General features: G+C 44.5%; 1 protein-coding gene across 3 annotated transcripts in view; it reads right to left on the bottom strand.

The window, feature by feature from the left end:
- Positions 1–15683, bottom strand: part of LOC143935931 (mucin-5AC-like) — a 251510-nt gene that overhangs the window by 166189 nt on the left and 69638 nt on the right. For all 3 annotated transcript variants that reach the window (XM_077460154.1, XM_077460146.1, XM_077460163.1), the window contains one exon: positions 8109–8325. In XM_077460154.1, the coding sequence (XP_077316280.1) occupies positions 8109–8325 (217 nt within the window). The remainder of the gene's footprint in view (positions 1–8108; positions 8326–15683) is intronic.

Here is a 15683-nt window from a genome sequence, read left to right as displayed (position 1 = left end):
AAATGAGTTAATAGCAATCAATCTTTCAAACGTATAATTCCTATTGACAATGGTGACTACTTCAGAAAAATTAAGGGCCATAGATGTCTTCCAATTGCGAAGAATTAGGTTTCGTGTGGCTAGTAAAATATGTGTTACCATAGCTCTATCCCCACATGAAAAGGTTTCAATACCAATGTGCAGTATAGCTAAATTAGGGTTTGGAGGGGTAAGGATACCTGTGAGATCAGAAATTGTTTGAAAAACTTTGTTCCATAAGCTTTTCAAGCATGGGCATTCCCAGAGAATGTGAATCAAGTTTCCAATGCGACCACAATTCCGCCAACAAAGTGGTGAAGAGGATGGGAACATGATAGACATTCGAAAAGGGGTATAATGCCACCTATAAATAATTTTCAAGGTCATTTCCCAATGACTCACACAATGGGAGGATTTGTGGATAGATTTAAAGGCAGAGAGCCATTGTTCATCAGTAAAGGTGGTTGCTAAATCTCCTTCCCACTTCCTGAGTGCTGGCGATTTGTGAAATATGCGTTTATCCTGAAAGATGTTATAAAATAATGATATACCTTTGGTATTATGGTGTGAACTCGAAAAAAATGCCCATGCCTTAGTGGGTATATGGGTGATGGGTATCGGACGTGTCTTTAAATAATGAGAAATACGGGTACAGGAAAACCATGCGGTGTGTGGTAAGTCAAATTCCGATATGACCTGTACGGCCGATTTGGGTTCCGTGTCCCTGCATAGTTCTTGAATATAGCGAATATTTTTCGCTTGTAGTTGCGACGTTTGTAGGAAGGGGAGCTTGGCATTTAGGATTTCTAATGGTAAGTCATATGCTATGTCAGTTACGTCTCCGTTATCTTGTTTGAGGAGGAATCGCCACGCTTGCAGTGACACCTGTATAGTGGGAGGTAAATTTCTGGAGTCCCAAGGATCCCATGAGTCACTAAGTAAGAAATCTGTGGGATTACTTACAGGTAGCTTAGAAATTTCCATGTCTGCCCACAGTGGACTTTCCGCTCTATTGAACCAGTGCTTGAGTTGGTCAAGTCTTGTAGCCCACATATAATCCCTTAGGTCTATGTATCCAGCTCCTCCTATGGTTTTGTGAGGTGTAAGAACGTGGCGGGGGCATCTAGCCTTTTTACCCCCCCACGTGAATTTCCACATGGCATTGGACAACTTGTTAACATAGTGTAGGGGTATGGGAATTGGTAAGGAGCGGAACATATACAATACTTGAGGCAGTATAGACATTTTGTAGGCTGCTATTCTACCTAGCCATGACAACTCCCTCCGTCCTATCTCCGTAAGTTGGCGTTCTATTTTGGCCAAAAGAGGTTTGAAATTAGCATCAGCCAAGACAGGGAGGGTGTTAGTCAACGTCAGACCCAAATAGGTAATGCCCTTGGTGGCCCAAGAATATGGAAGCGATAATTGCAAGGCTTTTTTTGCTTGCGGGTGGGTTCCCAGATCCAAGATCAGTGATTTATTGTAATTGACCTTATAGTAGGATATAGCTCCAAAATCAGACAGGGTCTTGTGGGCTTGTGGGAGAGAATGTATAGGATCAGTTAATAGCAAAATAATGTCGTCAGCAAACAGATTTATGACATGTTTGGATTTGCCAAAGGAGAAACCTTTAATCAGGTCATTTGTCCGTATAGATTGTGCTAATGGCTCTATGATCAGATTAAATATAGTGGGGGAAAGAGGACACCCTTGGCGAGTGCCATTTGTTATGTCAAACGACTTGGACAATAGGCCTGCCGTGTATACCTGTGCTGATGGACACGAGTAAAGTGCCATAATAGCAGTGAAAATTGGTCCCCTGAAGCCAAATTTGTTCAATACCGCTTCCATATACATCCAGTGCACTCTATCGAACGCCTTCTCTGCGTCTATGGAAAGAAGCAGAGAAGGCGTTCCGGAGGCTTTAGCATGATGAATAACATTGATAACTCGCCTAGTGGCGTCTGAGGTTTGCCGCCCCTTCACAAAGCCCATCTGGTCCTTTGGTATAATGCTTGGAATGATATTTGTCAGTCTCCTAGCCAACAATTTAGCATAAATTTTTATATCAGAATTTAAAAGGGAAATTGGCCTAAAATTAGCGGGAGTAGTGGGATCTTTACCCGGCTTTGGTAAGGTTACAATGTGTGCTCTCAGCATCTCAGAGGGGAAGGAGGAAGTCGATTCCGCTTTAGTGAAAACGTCAAGAAGGTGTGGGGAGAGCAGGTCCGTGAGGATTTTATAGTACTCATTCCCGAAGCCATCAGGGCCTGGTGATTTGCCATTAGGCAATGTGGATATAGTCTTGGCTATCTCCTGTAGTGTGAATGGGGCATTTAATTGAATTAGATGGTCCTCCGAGAGAGACGGGAGATTAACGGCCTGCAGGAATGTTTGAATGTCTTGTGCAGTCGGTTGTGGAGTGTTTATGTCGTTGCGTAAATTATAGAGAGCTCCATAATAATCTGCAAATTGGTTCGCTATGTCCTGGGGATTGGTGATTTTGTGGTGTGATGTCGGGTGTATCAAGTGGGCAATTTTGGAGCGGGTGCGGGCAGCCTTTATCCGATTAGCTAGGTATTTCCCTGCTCTATTGGCATGAGCGTAGGAATTCAGTTGCAGTCTGCGTAAATGTTTATCAAATTTTTGTGTAAGGAGGTTTCTCAGTTTGTTTCTAAGGTCGGTGATGGTAGCCGCTATAACAGGCGAGGGGGAGACTTTGTTTTGGGTGTCTAGCAAATGAATTTCATCTAGCACCTCTTTCAGTAAAGAGTTGTATTTTTTCTTCTCTCTGGCTCCTAACTGTATAAGAATGCCTCTCATGAAGGCTTTGTGTGTGTTCCAGAGGATAAAGGGATCAATGCCTGGGGTGGAATTGTTTTGGAAAAAGTCTCTGAGATGCTGAGAGATTGTTGGGGCAAGTTTGGGTTCTTGAAGAAGCCTAGTATTGCAACGCCAGATGGGTGGTGAAGGAGCGGCCTTATGTGTATCGATAGACAATGAGATTGCAGCGTGATCCGACCACGTGATATCATGTATCTTAGTGGCTCGGACCTTCTGCAAAAGCCACTTGTCAGTTAGGAACATGTCAATCCTTGAGTAAGTGCAATGTCTAGCTGAGAAAAAGGTATAGTCCCTTTCGTTAGCATGGTGGCATCTCCAGACGTCGAAAAGGTCTCTTGTGTGGAAAAAGTTAGATAAAGACGATGATCTACACTTATGAACAGCCGTAGTATCCAGATGACGATCCGCTACGAGATTGAAGTCCCCTCCGATGAGAAGACTGCCGTAAAGCATAGATTCAGCTTTTTTGAATACTCGTCTGATAAATCTCAGTTGATGGGAGTTCGGAGCATAAAGCGTAACCAAGGTGAAGGGTTGAGAGTCAAAGTCGCCTGTTAGAATTATGAATCTACCTTTATCATCTATGAACGATTCCTTAAGAAGGAAGGACACAGTGTTCTTAATTGCTATCATCACCCCACCTGTTTTGCTGTCTGGAGTACATGCCAAAAATATGTGTGGGTAATCCTTATGGGTACAGAGCGGATTTTTCCGTTGTTGAAAATGAGTCTCTTGGATGAGAAGTATGTCTGCTTTTTGTTTATGGGCCTCTTGCCAGAGTGAAAAACGTTTTGCAGGGTGGTTCAGCCCCCGCACGTTAAGAGATAAGCAGGTAATAGTCATTTATGACGTAGTAAGAAAGCCTGTGGGGTCGTAAGTGCATGGTACTCACTGTTATCGCATGTTTTCAACAGATGCGTCTGCACCAGAGCTGAACGGAATAAGGTTGGGTCTTGCATAAGGAAGTTCTTGGTTTTTTCGTAGAAGTCCATGAGTCCAGATGGGAGGAAAAAGGGAAAAGAACAAAAACATAAGACAAAAACGTATAGTGCATGTATAGTAAAAAAGGATCTAACAACTGATCCAAGTGCAGTCATGACTGCTGAACTCGGTAACAGGGCGATTGGAGAGTGAGAACTAACTCCGTCAGCCAGAGAGAAAAGATGTAAAGGATGAGGAGTACTTAAGAGCTACTCCCGGCCTGTGTTTTGTTGTGGCGCTTGTGTGAGACTAGCTGCCATTCTTCCTGGAGAGGCGAGGGATGCCTTGGGGGAGCTAGAGTAGGTGGTGGCTCCTGCACAATCCCCCATTGAGTTAGGAGGTTAATACCTTCTTCCAATTTATTAATGGATTTGGTGACCCCATTGTGTGTGATGATGAGCGTGGCTGGATATTTCCATTTGTGTGGAATTTTATGGTTTCTCAAAGCTTTCGTGATTGTCGCTAGATTGCGCCTCCTCTGTAACGTATGCCGAGAGAGGTCCGGGAGGATTTGCAAATCAGCATATTGGGAAGGCATATTGTCGGGGCTGCGTGCTGCTTGAAATATTTGCTCTTTAACATGGTAGAAATGGATCCTCAATAGCGTGTCTCTCGGGGTGCCCTCAGGGAGGAAGGAGGGCTTGGGGATCCTATGGATCCGGTCCACTAATAAATCCTGTGCGGTCAGATTAGGCAGCAGAGAGGAAAACAGCGTTTGGGCAAATTGTAAGAGTTGCTGTGCAGAGACAGATTCGGGTATTCCCCTTAACTTAATATTGTTACGCCTGCTGCGGTCTTCAAGGTCTGCGACCTTATCTTTCAGCCATGCTATGTCATTCCCCTGTGCTGTGTGTGAATCCACCATCACATTGTAAGTAGCTGAGAAATCCTCCATCTTACGTTCCACCCTGTCCACTCTGACTCCTATAGCCTGCACTTCCCTGTGACATTGGTTGATACCTTGTACCATATCAGCTTGGAGAGCTGATCGAAGTGATATCAGCATTTCTTTCAGTACAGTATCTGAGATAGGTTGGCCAGATGTGGGAAAGTGAGATATGGGGTCAGGGCCTTGTGATGGTTGTGCAGCCTGGTCACCTTGTGAGGCGCTTACCTCCATGTCTGGATGCCTGTCAGGAGAAATCAGCCTGGGTTTTGATTTGGCTGGGCTTCTTGTAGTGGGGGTCGGCGTACCTGACGACTGGCCACTGAAGGATCCTGCAGAGTCTCGTTGTGAACGAAGATCTCCGTCGTTCGTCCCGGTCTGCGCGGCCTGCGCGGCCTGCTCTGCTCTGAGGTGAGGATGTGATCCGCCGCCATCTTGCGGGGGCTCGCGGGATTTCGCCGGGAAGAAGTGAGCCATCTTCTGCGGTTGTAAGGTATTCTTACGTCTCCTCGACATTCCCCAGCAGTTCCGCCAATCGTTCGGGTGAAATCGTGGGTATTATACGGCCGGTGAGCGCTGTTGCGGCGTGTTCTCTCTGGCGGGCGAACGGAGCTCCAGGATCAGGCGTCCATCTTAGAGCTCGGTCGCCACGCCCCCATATTGCATATTTTTTTGTGCAATTTCAGCTTATTTAGGAAATATTAGATATTCAAATTCAAAAAAAACTATATAAGAAGGGGGCATGGCTAACCGCTAAGCAGTATGGACACCGGATTACACAGCGCCAAACGGAGAACCAAACAGCATCACTGCTTACCAGAGCTACAATTATGCCCGCCACAGACTCTACACACAGGGGCACAATCCCGGATCATCTCACAAACTAAAGGAATACCGGAAGCCTAAAATAACTGATGGCCTTCTTCTCTCAGCCGCTGGGAGGACGAATCCAAGATGGCGCCCATGGCCTCTCACAGCACAAAGACGATATGTACACAGACCTACCTGATGTGGATAGCCTAGAAATATTCCTGCAGAATGATTCCTCAAACTCTCCTTCTTCATCCCAACCATCATCCATCAGTAACAGCCCAGCCAAGTCGCGGATGCGCCTGGATTCTGGCACACACACTCATGAGGTAAGCCCTGCATTGGAGAATCTCCTCACACAGTCAGCCCATCCATCTCCTATAGCAGCATTTCCCATCTCTAACCAACCGGTTATAGACACCACTATGAATGAGATGCATATGTCTCTTTACAGCTTGCTCCATAATGATATTTCCTCCATGTTCTCTAAATTTAAGTCAGAAATGAATTTCATAGGACAGAAAGTGTATCATATTGAACAACAAATGAGCGTCCCTGTGGCATACAGCACAGGACTCTCACATCGAAATCTTATACATACAAGAGACTCACTTTAAAATCAATGAAGAACCCCTTTGTACCAACAAAAACTTTGCCCATTTATTCCAAGCATCAGGACCCATAAAGAAAAATTAAGTCACGATAGCCATCAGAAATACAATAGCCTTTACTCTCCAAAACCTTAAAAAACACTATATACACTATAGTAAATATATATGCACCCAATGCCAAACAAATCAGATTCCTATCCAAACTGATGAAGACAATAAACAAATTCTGCCAAGGACATCTCATGTGTGGAGACTTCAATATAATACCAGACAACTCTCTAGATACCTCTTCCCGCACCAGCAGACTCATTTCACCTATGGGATCCTTCATAAGGAACAATGACCTATATGATGTATGGAGGTGCCACCACAGCACCGAACATGACTACTCCTTCTTCTCTCAGCGTCACAATTCGTACACCCGGATAGATTACTTTTTGGTGGACAAATGGACTCTACCCAAAGTGTACGAATCAGCTATATACACCATAACATGGTCTGAGCATGTACCTATCACAGTGACCACTGACAACCCTACCATCTACCCCTCGCACAAAGATCTGGAGAGCCAATGCCTTGATTATCCATTCACCAGTTCATCCAGCCTATATATGTGTAGAAGGATTTTTTTAAACTGAATGAAGGAACCGCCTCTAATAATACTATACTTTGGAATGCTCATAAAGCATTCATTAGGGGGATCATTATTCAATTAAGTGCCAGAGAGAAGAGGAAGAGATCACATCATCTACATACCCTCACAACCCATATTAAAACCTTAGAGAATCAAAACCAAACCAATGCTGACCCTGCACTTAAAGCTTAATTATTACATCTCAGACAAGAACTGAGATCGCATTTACTAGAATCATTTGAAAAAGTGCAAAAGCATGTTAAAGCTAAACACTATTCTACAGGCAACAAGGCAGGGAAAGCCATGGCTATCAGAATCAAAGGCCACTACGCTAAAACCAAAATTACACATCTTTACCACCTTACTTCGAAAAAGAAATGATTAAATCCACAAGCCATTGCAGATGCCTTTTTTCACTATTATAGCACACTTTACAAACTAAAAGATGACTCCACTGTTACACAACCATCTACACAGGAGTGTCAGAAACCATGAATCAAACTGAAACAGAAGTACAGTTAAATAACACTTGTTTAATAATAATAAAAAAGGTAAACTGAGTCAAAACATAGACAGAGTTTCGGAACTGCAACGGATAGTCAGGCAAGCCAAAACATCAATTGTGCAATGACGCTGCCTCTTCCTCTTCTCTTCTGTTAGAAATTTTAAATGCATTGATTACAACACTGCCAAAGCCAGGTAATGAACCTACCTTGCCACAAAACTTCCGACCCATTTCACTTTTCAATTTAGACATAAAAATATATGCCAAACTAATAGCCACCAGATTGATAAACTTAATGCCCTTGGGTCTGCCCTATCTGACTAGGAGGACGGGCTCCGTTTGTGTATGCCGGCCGGCAATCTTTCTTATGCATTTATATGACTGCGTAATTGTAAGTGCAATATTTTATCTAATAAATTCCCTAGTTTGGAATATACTACACTATAGTTAGTTCTTTTCTCTTCCTGAGTATCCATTGAAAGCATACGGATATTGGGACGGAGGAAGTGAGCAGTACTATTTGATTACCATCTGTGTTGTGCAAGCTTAAAGGCCCAGGCTGGGTTATAGCCACCTGCCTTTAATGCTTGCCGTTTGGTAAGCAGAATCTGCAGCTACGGTGGTCGGGCACTTTATCTGTTTGTGTAAGCACACTGCGGTGTTTTAATTAACCAGTGACTACAATTTCTACATTTCATTGATTTCCCTGTAATTAGACACTCCCATAAGAGAAGAGGCTATGACATGCAAGAAGTACCAGTTAGTATATATTTCAGATTCAGTATATAGTATACATTCTTGCATTTGCTTTATACTTACAGCAAAATTTTGGGTTTCTCCAGTTCCCAGGAACACCTCCAGCATGTGTACACTGGCGTGAATACTCAGCAAGCATATTGCACTGGCAGGACATTCGGTTCTTGGAACTACACCTGCAGAGGTCTTGCACACAGCTTGCTATGTATTCCTTAGGGTCAAGAAGCTTGTTACAGCTTCTGAAGGCTTCAGATGTCAGGCTGCTTTCACATATTTTATCCTATAACAAACAAATACAGTTATGTTGTGCGGTCCATACACCCCTCCCCCCCCCTTTTCTATTCTACAATGCATGTATCAAATAAACTATTTCAGCAGAATAATTTGAGGCTAACACAAAGTACTAGCTGTTCGCCAACTCCATTTACAAAGGGGTCAGATCTTTAAAGAGGATCTTTACCCCAAGATCCAAATAATTAATGTCAGCAGATATAAATAATGTAGCTGATTACTTCTAATAAAAGGACACTTACCTGGCCAAGGATCTAGCGCCATCCTCACCGGGGGTGGGTCATTCTTCACCATTCTTTGGATCGACAGCGCCGGCATCCTAAGAGTGGGAAGCCAGCTGTGACTCCTCGTGGCTATACAGCATGCTTCCCATTGCACATGTATGAGTCACATTGTACTTTGTGAATGGTCCTGCAGCCTTCTGGGACTGGTAACATTTCCCAAGGGGCTACAGGGAGAAGGGAGGTGAAATTCCACTAGGATCACCTAGGAAGTGGGGATTGGGTAAGTATGAAATATAGGTACCCGCTCCTCTCTCCCCCCCAAAAAAAGGATTGCACTAATAGTTGTAGAGGAGGTGGGGAAGGAGGAGAGGCAGAAAGCAAAATTTCCCCTTTTGGGTGAAGTTCCACTTTAAAGGCCAAATTCCATTTTTAAGTGAACATGTGCTAGAAATTATGTCAGGTTTTATTATTAATGCTGAACACCAGGTATGGTTTTGATTGCATAGTTACATGTAAGCATTTATAGTTAATACCTTTGGAAGCTGATGATCTGTACTTAGTGGATGCCCTTCTGCATAGTGAACTGAGTGGCTCAGCACAGAAACTCACTCGCTCAGAATGGCCACTATTCACAGAAAGACTTGATTTTTCTTTCCAGTGAATACAAGGCTTTCTCTGATTGGATAAGGTGGAACGATGGGCAGTTAGTGTTACAATCTCCAGTCAGAGAATGCCTTGTATTCACAAACAATACAAGGTGTTCTGTGGCAGCTGTGATGACTATGCAGAATGGCAGCTGCTCAGCACAGGACCCAGAAGGCCAGGACACTCACTGTAGTTGTGCCAATTACTACAGTGATTTGCCACTTCTACTGAAGTCCTACAGATATAGACTTTGTGGGTGTGATTTACTAAAACTGGATAACTCAAAATCTGATGCAGCTGAAAATGTCAGGCAATCAGTTTCTAACTTTGGCTTGTTCATTTAAACTTTGGCAATAAAACCTGGAACTGATTGGTTTCTATGCTGAGCTGCATCAGATTTTGCCCTCTCCAGTTTTAGTATATAACCCCCCCCCCCCCCCATATACTTACATTTTCCCAAGCTGGACCAATGTAACTATGCAATAAAAACCATACCCGCTATTAGGCTGGGTTCACACTGCTGCCGGATGCGGATCTCAGCAGGAGTCCGGTGCGTCCCTGTTCTCTGTTTCAGGGATGAATCAGGGGCAAATGATTGCCTGAATTCAGACCTGAAATGGAGCCAAAGACGCACAGGACTCCTGTGCAAGCCGCTCCACAGCCCTTCTGGAGAAGTGTGAACCAGCTCCATTGAGAGCCGATCACAATCTCCTGTCATGTAAATTGGTTGCGGGAAAACAACCCACATTCAATTTGCACTAATGTGAACCCAGCCTAACAGATTAGGGAATACAAGTGCCCACAAAAAGTCCAGGTGTTTGTACAATCACTGTGTCTTGGGAATGATCCATTATTCAGGGGTGAAAGGGGTTGTAAAGGTAAACATTTTTTCACCTTAATGCATTCTATGCATTAAGGTGAAAAAACATCTGACCCCCCCCCCCAGCCCCCCTGTTTTACTTACCTGACCTCTCAAAAGTCCCACGCTCGCCTCCAACATCCTCTTTGCCGCTCAGCCTGGCCGTTAATTGCCTGGAGTGGAGGGATTGAAAGCAGCGCAGCCAATCACATCCAATGACGCGGCGGGGCCGAGTGATACAGTGAGCGGCTATAGCCGCCGGCTGTATCACAGGAGCGCGCACGCAAGTGCTTCTCAGCATGCGAGGGAGCTCGCATGAACGCGGAAGCAAAGACAGATGTCTAGGGACCCCAGAAGACCAGGTTCGGGGCCACTCTGTGCAAAACGAGCTGCAAGTGGAGGTAAGTATAACATGTTTGTTATTTAAAAAAATGGAATTCTGGAATATTGCTGGAATGCAATATCAAAAAGTGGGTATTTTAGCTCGTAGAATGTTTGTTGCTCTGGTTTGGCACTCAGACTTTTATTTTTGTCTTTTTCCTCAATAAAATAAATAAAAGCAGAACTTTTCTTTTTTTTAAAGTTTTGAATATAGTGGAGAAAGGTTAGAGCACCTGTCAGTTTTTTATGCTGTCTGTACCCCTGTTATCGAGGCTCACCCTCTGTCCTTCCTCTGATATTAATTCCATACCTTTATTAGCACTTGTCCCTCCTTTTTAGATTGCACGTTCTCAGGAGCAAAGCCCTTCTAACCCTCTTGTCCTGAATTGTATTGTAACTGTACTGTCTCCTTTCATATGGTAAAGTGTTACATGAACAGTTGGCACCAGAAGCATAGCTTGAAGCTTGTGGGCCTCAATGCAAAAGTTGGCCTGCCCCCCCCCCCCATGAACCGTCGCTTTCACCACACGCCAAGATACTCCAAGTGACTAAAGAGTTATTTCAGATCTTTATTTACATATTGAGTGGATAATTCAAAAGATTTTCGAGAAACTGTCATCATTTTGACACACCTCTCTAATTCTTTTGAAAACCCTGGAGTGCAGGTTGGCAATCTTTGAAAGGTGGAGATTCACCTGAACAACATGAAAGAATTAAAGATCACTGGGATCGGCACCCCCTAAATAATAAGGAAACTTAAGAGAAAAATAACAAATGTCACTGTAAAAACATAAACTTAGCCGACCTTAGCAGTGGACAGTGTCAGTAGGGCAGTGAACAGTGTCAGGCAGTAGGGCAGTGAACAGTGTCAGGCAGTAGGGCCATGGACAGTGTCAGACAGTAGGGCAGTGGATGGTGTCAGGCAGTAGGGCCATGGACAGTGTCAGGCAGTAGGGCCATGGATGGTGTCAGACAGTAGGACAGTGGACAGTGTCAGACAATAAGGCAGTGGATGGTGTCAGAAAGTAGGGCAATGGAAAGTGTCAGACAGTAGGGCAGTGGATGGTGTCAGGCAGTAGGGCAGTGGATGGTGTCAGGCAGTAGGGCAGTGGACAGTGTCTGACAATAGTGCAGTTAGAGCGGTTGAAAACCTTATGTATACCCAATGAATTGGCTGGCCTCAGGTAATTCACAAAGATGAAACAAATCCTCCTACATACACTTTTCTTTTTGAAGCTTTCTTATTTTCATCTGTTGTACCTTTCTTTGTTACCTACACTATTGTCAAATTTTTGAGACGCCTGTCTTTACACGCACATGAACTTTAATGGCATCCCAATCTTAGTCCATAGGTTTTAGTATTGAGTTGGCACACCCTTTGCAGCTATAACAGCTTCAACTCTTCTGGGAAGGCTGTCTACAAGCTTTAGGAGTGTGTCTATGGGAATGTTTGACCATTCTTGCAGAAGTGCATTTGTGAGGACAGGCACTGATGTTGAATAAGAAGGCCTGGCTCGCAGTTTCAGCTCTAATTCATCCCTAAAGTATTTTATTGGGTTGAAGTCAGGATTCAAGTCCCTCCACCCCAAACTTGCTTATCCATGTTTTTATGGATCTTGCCTTGTGCACTGCTCCAAATCATTTGGTGGAGGGGGGATTATGGCGTAGGGTTGTTTTTCGGGGGTTGGGCTTGGCCCCAAAGTTCCAGTGAAGGGAACTCCTAAGACGTCAGCATAGTAAAACATTTTCGGGCACTTTCATGCTCCCAACTTTGCGGGAACAGTTTGGAAGGGCCCCTTCCTGTTCCAACATGACTGCCTGAGTCCTGACTTCAACCCAATAGAACACCTCTGGGATGAATTAGAGCAGAGTCTGTGATCCAGGCATTCTCGTCCAACATGAGTGCCTGATCTCACAAATGTGCTTCTGGAAGAATGGTCAAACATTCCCATAGACACACTCTTAAACCTTGTGGACAGCCATCTCAGAAGAGTTGAAGATGTTATAGCTGCAAAGGGTGGGTCAACTCAATATTGAACCCTACAGACTAAGACTGGGATGCCATTAAAATTCATATGCGTGTAAAGGAAGGTGTCCCAATACTTTTGACAATATAGTGTAGGTTGTACAAGTTTCTCTTCTCTACATCCGTTCAAAGTTCAGAAACACTTTATAAAGCTTGTTTGAACTGTGAGAAAACAGATGGCGGAGAGCTGAAATTACACTCTGCAGAGCTCAGTGAGGGAAGGGACAGACCCCCTTCACACAGCACACTGGAACACAGCTGAGGCAGTCAACCACAAGCTGTGTACTGGAACTCCCTCCCCTGTCATCTTTTTTCTCTTAGTGTCAGGAAAACTTGTCAAAAGTGATTCATGCAGATAGCAGAGAAACGGGGCAGAAGACAGAAATGACAATTAGTGATCTTAATTGAGACAAGCACAAACTATAGAGAGATATGCTTTGTTTATATTTAATGTCTAAGGTACAACCACGTTAATGTTATTATTATTATTATACAGGATTTATATAGTGCCTTTTTTTTTTTTCAATTGTATTTTTATTGAAAATTTTCCAAGAGAATACACAAAGGGAAGTATATCAACAGAACAATTGTCAGTGTCAACAACGTTACAGACCATAGGCCAAAGAGCAAGAAAAGAAAATTAAACAGAAAATAAACACAAGAAAAAAGTAATATAATGGTCAGGCAATATCAAGTCACAGGCACAGTTAAAGCAGTAATGCATCCATTAACGGGGGGGACAGGGGGGAAGAGTCAGTAGGAGGGAGGTGTAAAAAAGAGTCCAATGGGTGGATAGGCCAGGTAGCTATGTGTCTGCAAGGAAAGCATAGCCAACCATTGGATCTGGGGTATGCTCATTTCCGGGAGGAGCCTATACCAGATTGAGGCATCCTCGGGGAAAGACATATACTGGCGGGGGGGGGGGGGGGTAAGGAATAGCATCAGGTAATCTTTAAGGGGGGGCTATAGGGAGTCCCGGATTAAGCTGGGAATGGTCCCATAAGTCCCAGACTCGGGAAAACCTAGGCAGAGTATCATGAACAACAGCGGTGAGGTACTCCATCCTACGGATCTGTTCCAGAGTTTGCAATATCTGTGGGAGCGTTGGCGGGGACTGCGACAGCCATCTGACAGGTATGGCCCGTCTTGCTGCCAGTAAAATATAGCCTAAAAGTTTCTGGACATTGGCAGGCAGGTCAGGAAAGGGTAAGCCTAACAGAAAGTGGATCGGGGTTAAAGGAAGGATAGTGTCGGAAAGTTCTTGTAGATATACATGCACAGAGGACCAAAAAGGTTGGATGATCGAACATTCCCAAAAGATATGAAAAAGAGATCCAATAGCCTTCCGACATCTCCAGCAGAGTGGGGAAGCCCGGGGGTCGTATTTATGTAGGAGCTGTGGGGTCCTGTACCAAAACATTAGAATTTTATAGATTGTCTCTTTCTGTTCTACACATCGAGACGATTTAGAGGCAGTCTCCCAAATTTTCAGCCATTGGGGGGTGGTAATGGTCTGGCCAAGAAGCCGAGACCACTTGTGCATGTAGAGGTGACCTGGGCCAGAAAGAGAGGGAGAGGCCTGTAAGTATTTGTAAATTTCAGAGATAAGTTTCGTTTGGTATGGACCTTGGGAGCAAAGAAGTTCAAAGGGGGTAGGGTTATTCAAGGTAAGGGTGGGGTTTTTGGAGCTAAAGTAATGTCTGATTTGAAGATAGGAGTAAAACAAACCCTTGGGGACCTGAAATTTACGTTGAATATCAGCGAAGGATAGAAGCGAACGTGTAAGTGGATGTACCAGGTTACGAAGTTGGAAAACTCCCGCATGAGTCCAAGGAAGCATGCGCGAGTAAGACAGGCTGTCTAGGATGTCAGGGTTGAACAATACGTTTAATAATGGCGAGCACGGAGAGGCCAGGGAGAAACGTTGGGCACATTTCCTCCAGATAGAAAGGGTAAAGAGCATGGGGCGCAGAGAAAGGTTCTTAAGTTGATGAATGGAAGTTTCCAATTCTGCCCAAATTATCGAGCAGGGGTGGACCGGAGTAGTAATGCTCATTTCAATGTCAGACCATACACTGGATGACATTCTATGTGACCATACTATGACCGGTTTCATGTGTGTAGCATAATAATATTTAAGGAGGTCCGGGGCCCCCAGTCCACCTCTAGCTCTGGGAGTGAGCACTACAGAACTAGCTATCCTGTGGGCCTTATAGCGCCATATAAAGTTAAGGAAGGACCTCTGAGTAGCTTTGAGTTGGGGCATGGGAACGGGGATCGGTAACGTTTCAAATAGGTATAAAAGTCGTGGCATGATAGACATCTTCAGGACATTGATGCGACCCAAGAGGGAAATGGGAAGTAAGTCCCATTGTCGCAAGAGTCGGTCGATGTCCCGAAAAAGCGGTGGGAAATTAGCATGGTATAGGCCAGAGTAGGAAGAGGTAAGGTTAACCCCTAGATATTTGAGGGAGTCCGTACACCAACGATAAGCGTAATTGCGCTGCAAAGGGGCAAGCTCTACGGGGGGAATAAGGATAGGTAGAGCTTCTGTCTTGTTAGTGTTGATCTTATATCCAGAGATCGAGCTAAATTGGTGCAGGAGAGCATGTAGACAGGGAAGGGAGGTGTGGGGTCTGGTTAAAGTCAATAGGATATCGTCAGCATATAGAGACAATTTATACTCTGTTTGGCGTAGTTGTACCCCTCGAATGTCAGGATGGTTACGGATAGCCGCTGCCAGGGGTTCCAAACAAAGAATAAAGAGCAAGGGGGATAGCGGACAGCCCTGCCTAGTGCCATTACTGAGGGAAAAGGATGGTGATAAGTAGGAGGATAGTTGAACTTGCGAAGAGGGTCTGGAGTACAGTGCCCTCAGGGCGGCGACAAATGGACCTGCAATGCCAAAGTGACAGAGCGTAGCAAACATAAACGGCCAGCTGAGTCTGTCGAACGCCTTTTGAGCGTCAAGGCTCAGTATAAGGGCTGGGCGGTTCGTTTTGTTTAATAAGTCAATCAAATCTACGGTACGTCTAGTATTGTCTCCCGCATGTCCAGCCAGTACAAAACCGACTTGGTCCTTGTGGATGAGCTGCGGTAGTAAACGGGACAGCCTATTTGCCAAGATCTTGGTGAAAATTTTGTAATCGGAATTTAGGAGTGCAATAGGCCTGTAATTATCCGGGAGGGAGGGGTCTTTACCCGGTTTCGGG

Source organism: Lithobates pipiens, unplaced genomic scaffold (assembly GCF_037356315.1).
Source record: "Lithobates pipiens isolate NorthernLeopardFrog02 unplaced genomic scaffold, aLitPip1_a1.2 Scaffold_10, whole genome shotgun sequence".
In the NCBI taxonomy this organism is placed as follows: domain Eukaryota; kingdom Metazoa; phylum Chordata; class Amphibia; order Anura; family Ranidae; genus Lithobates; species Lithobates pipiens.
This window is presented reverse-complemented; position numbering and strand designations above follow the sequence as displayed.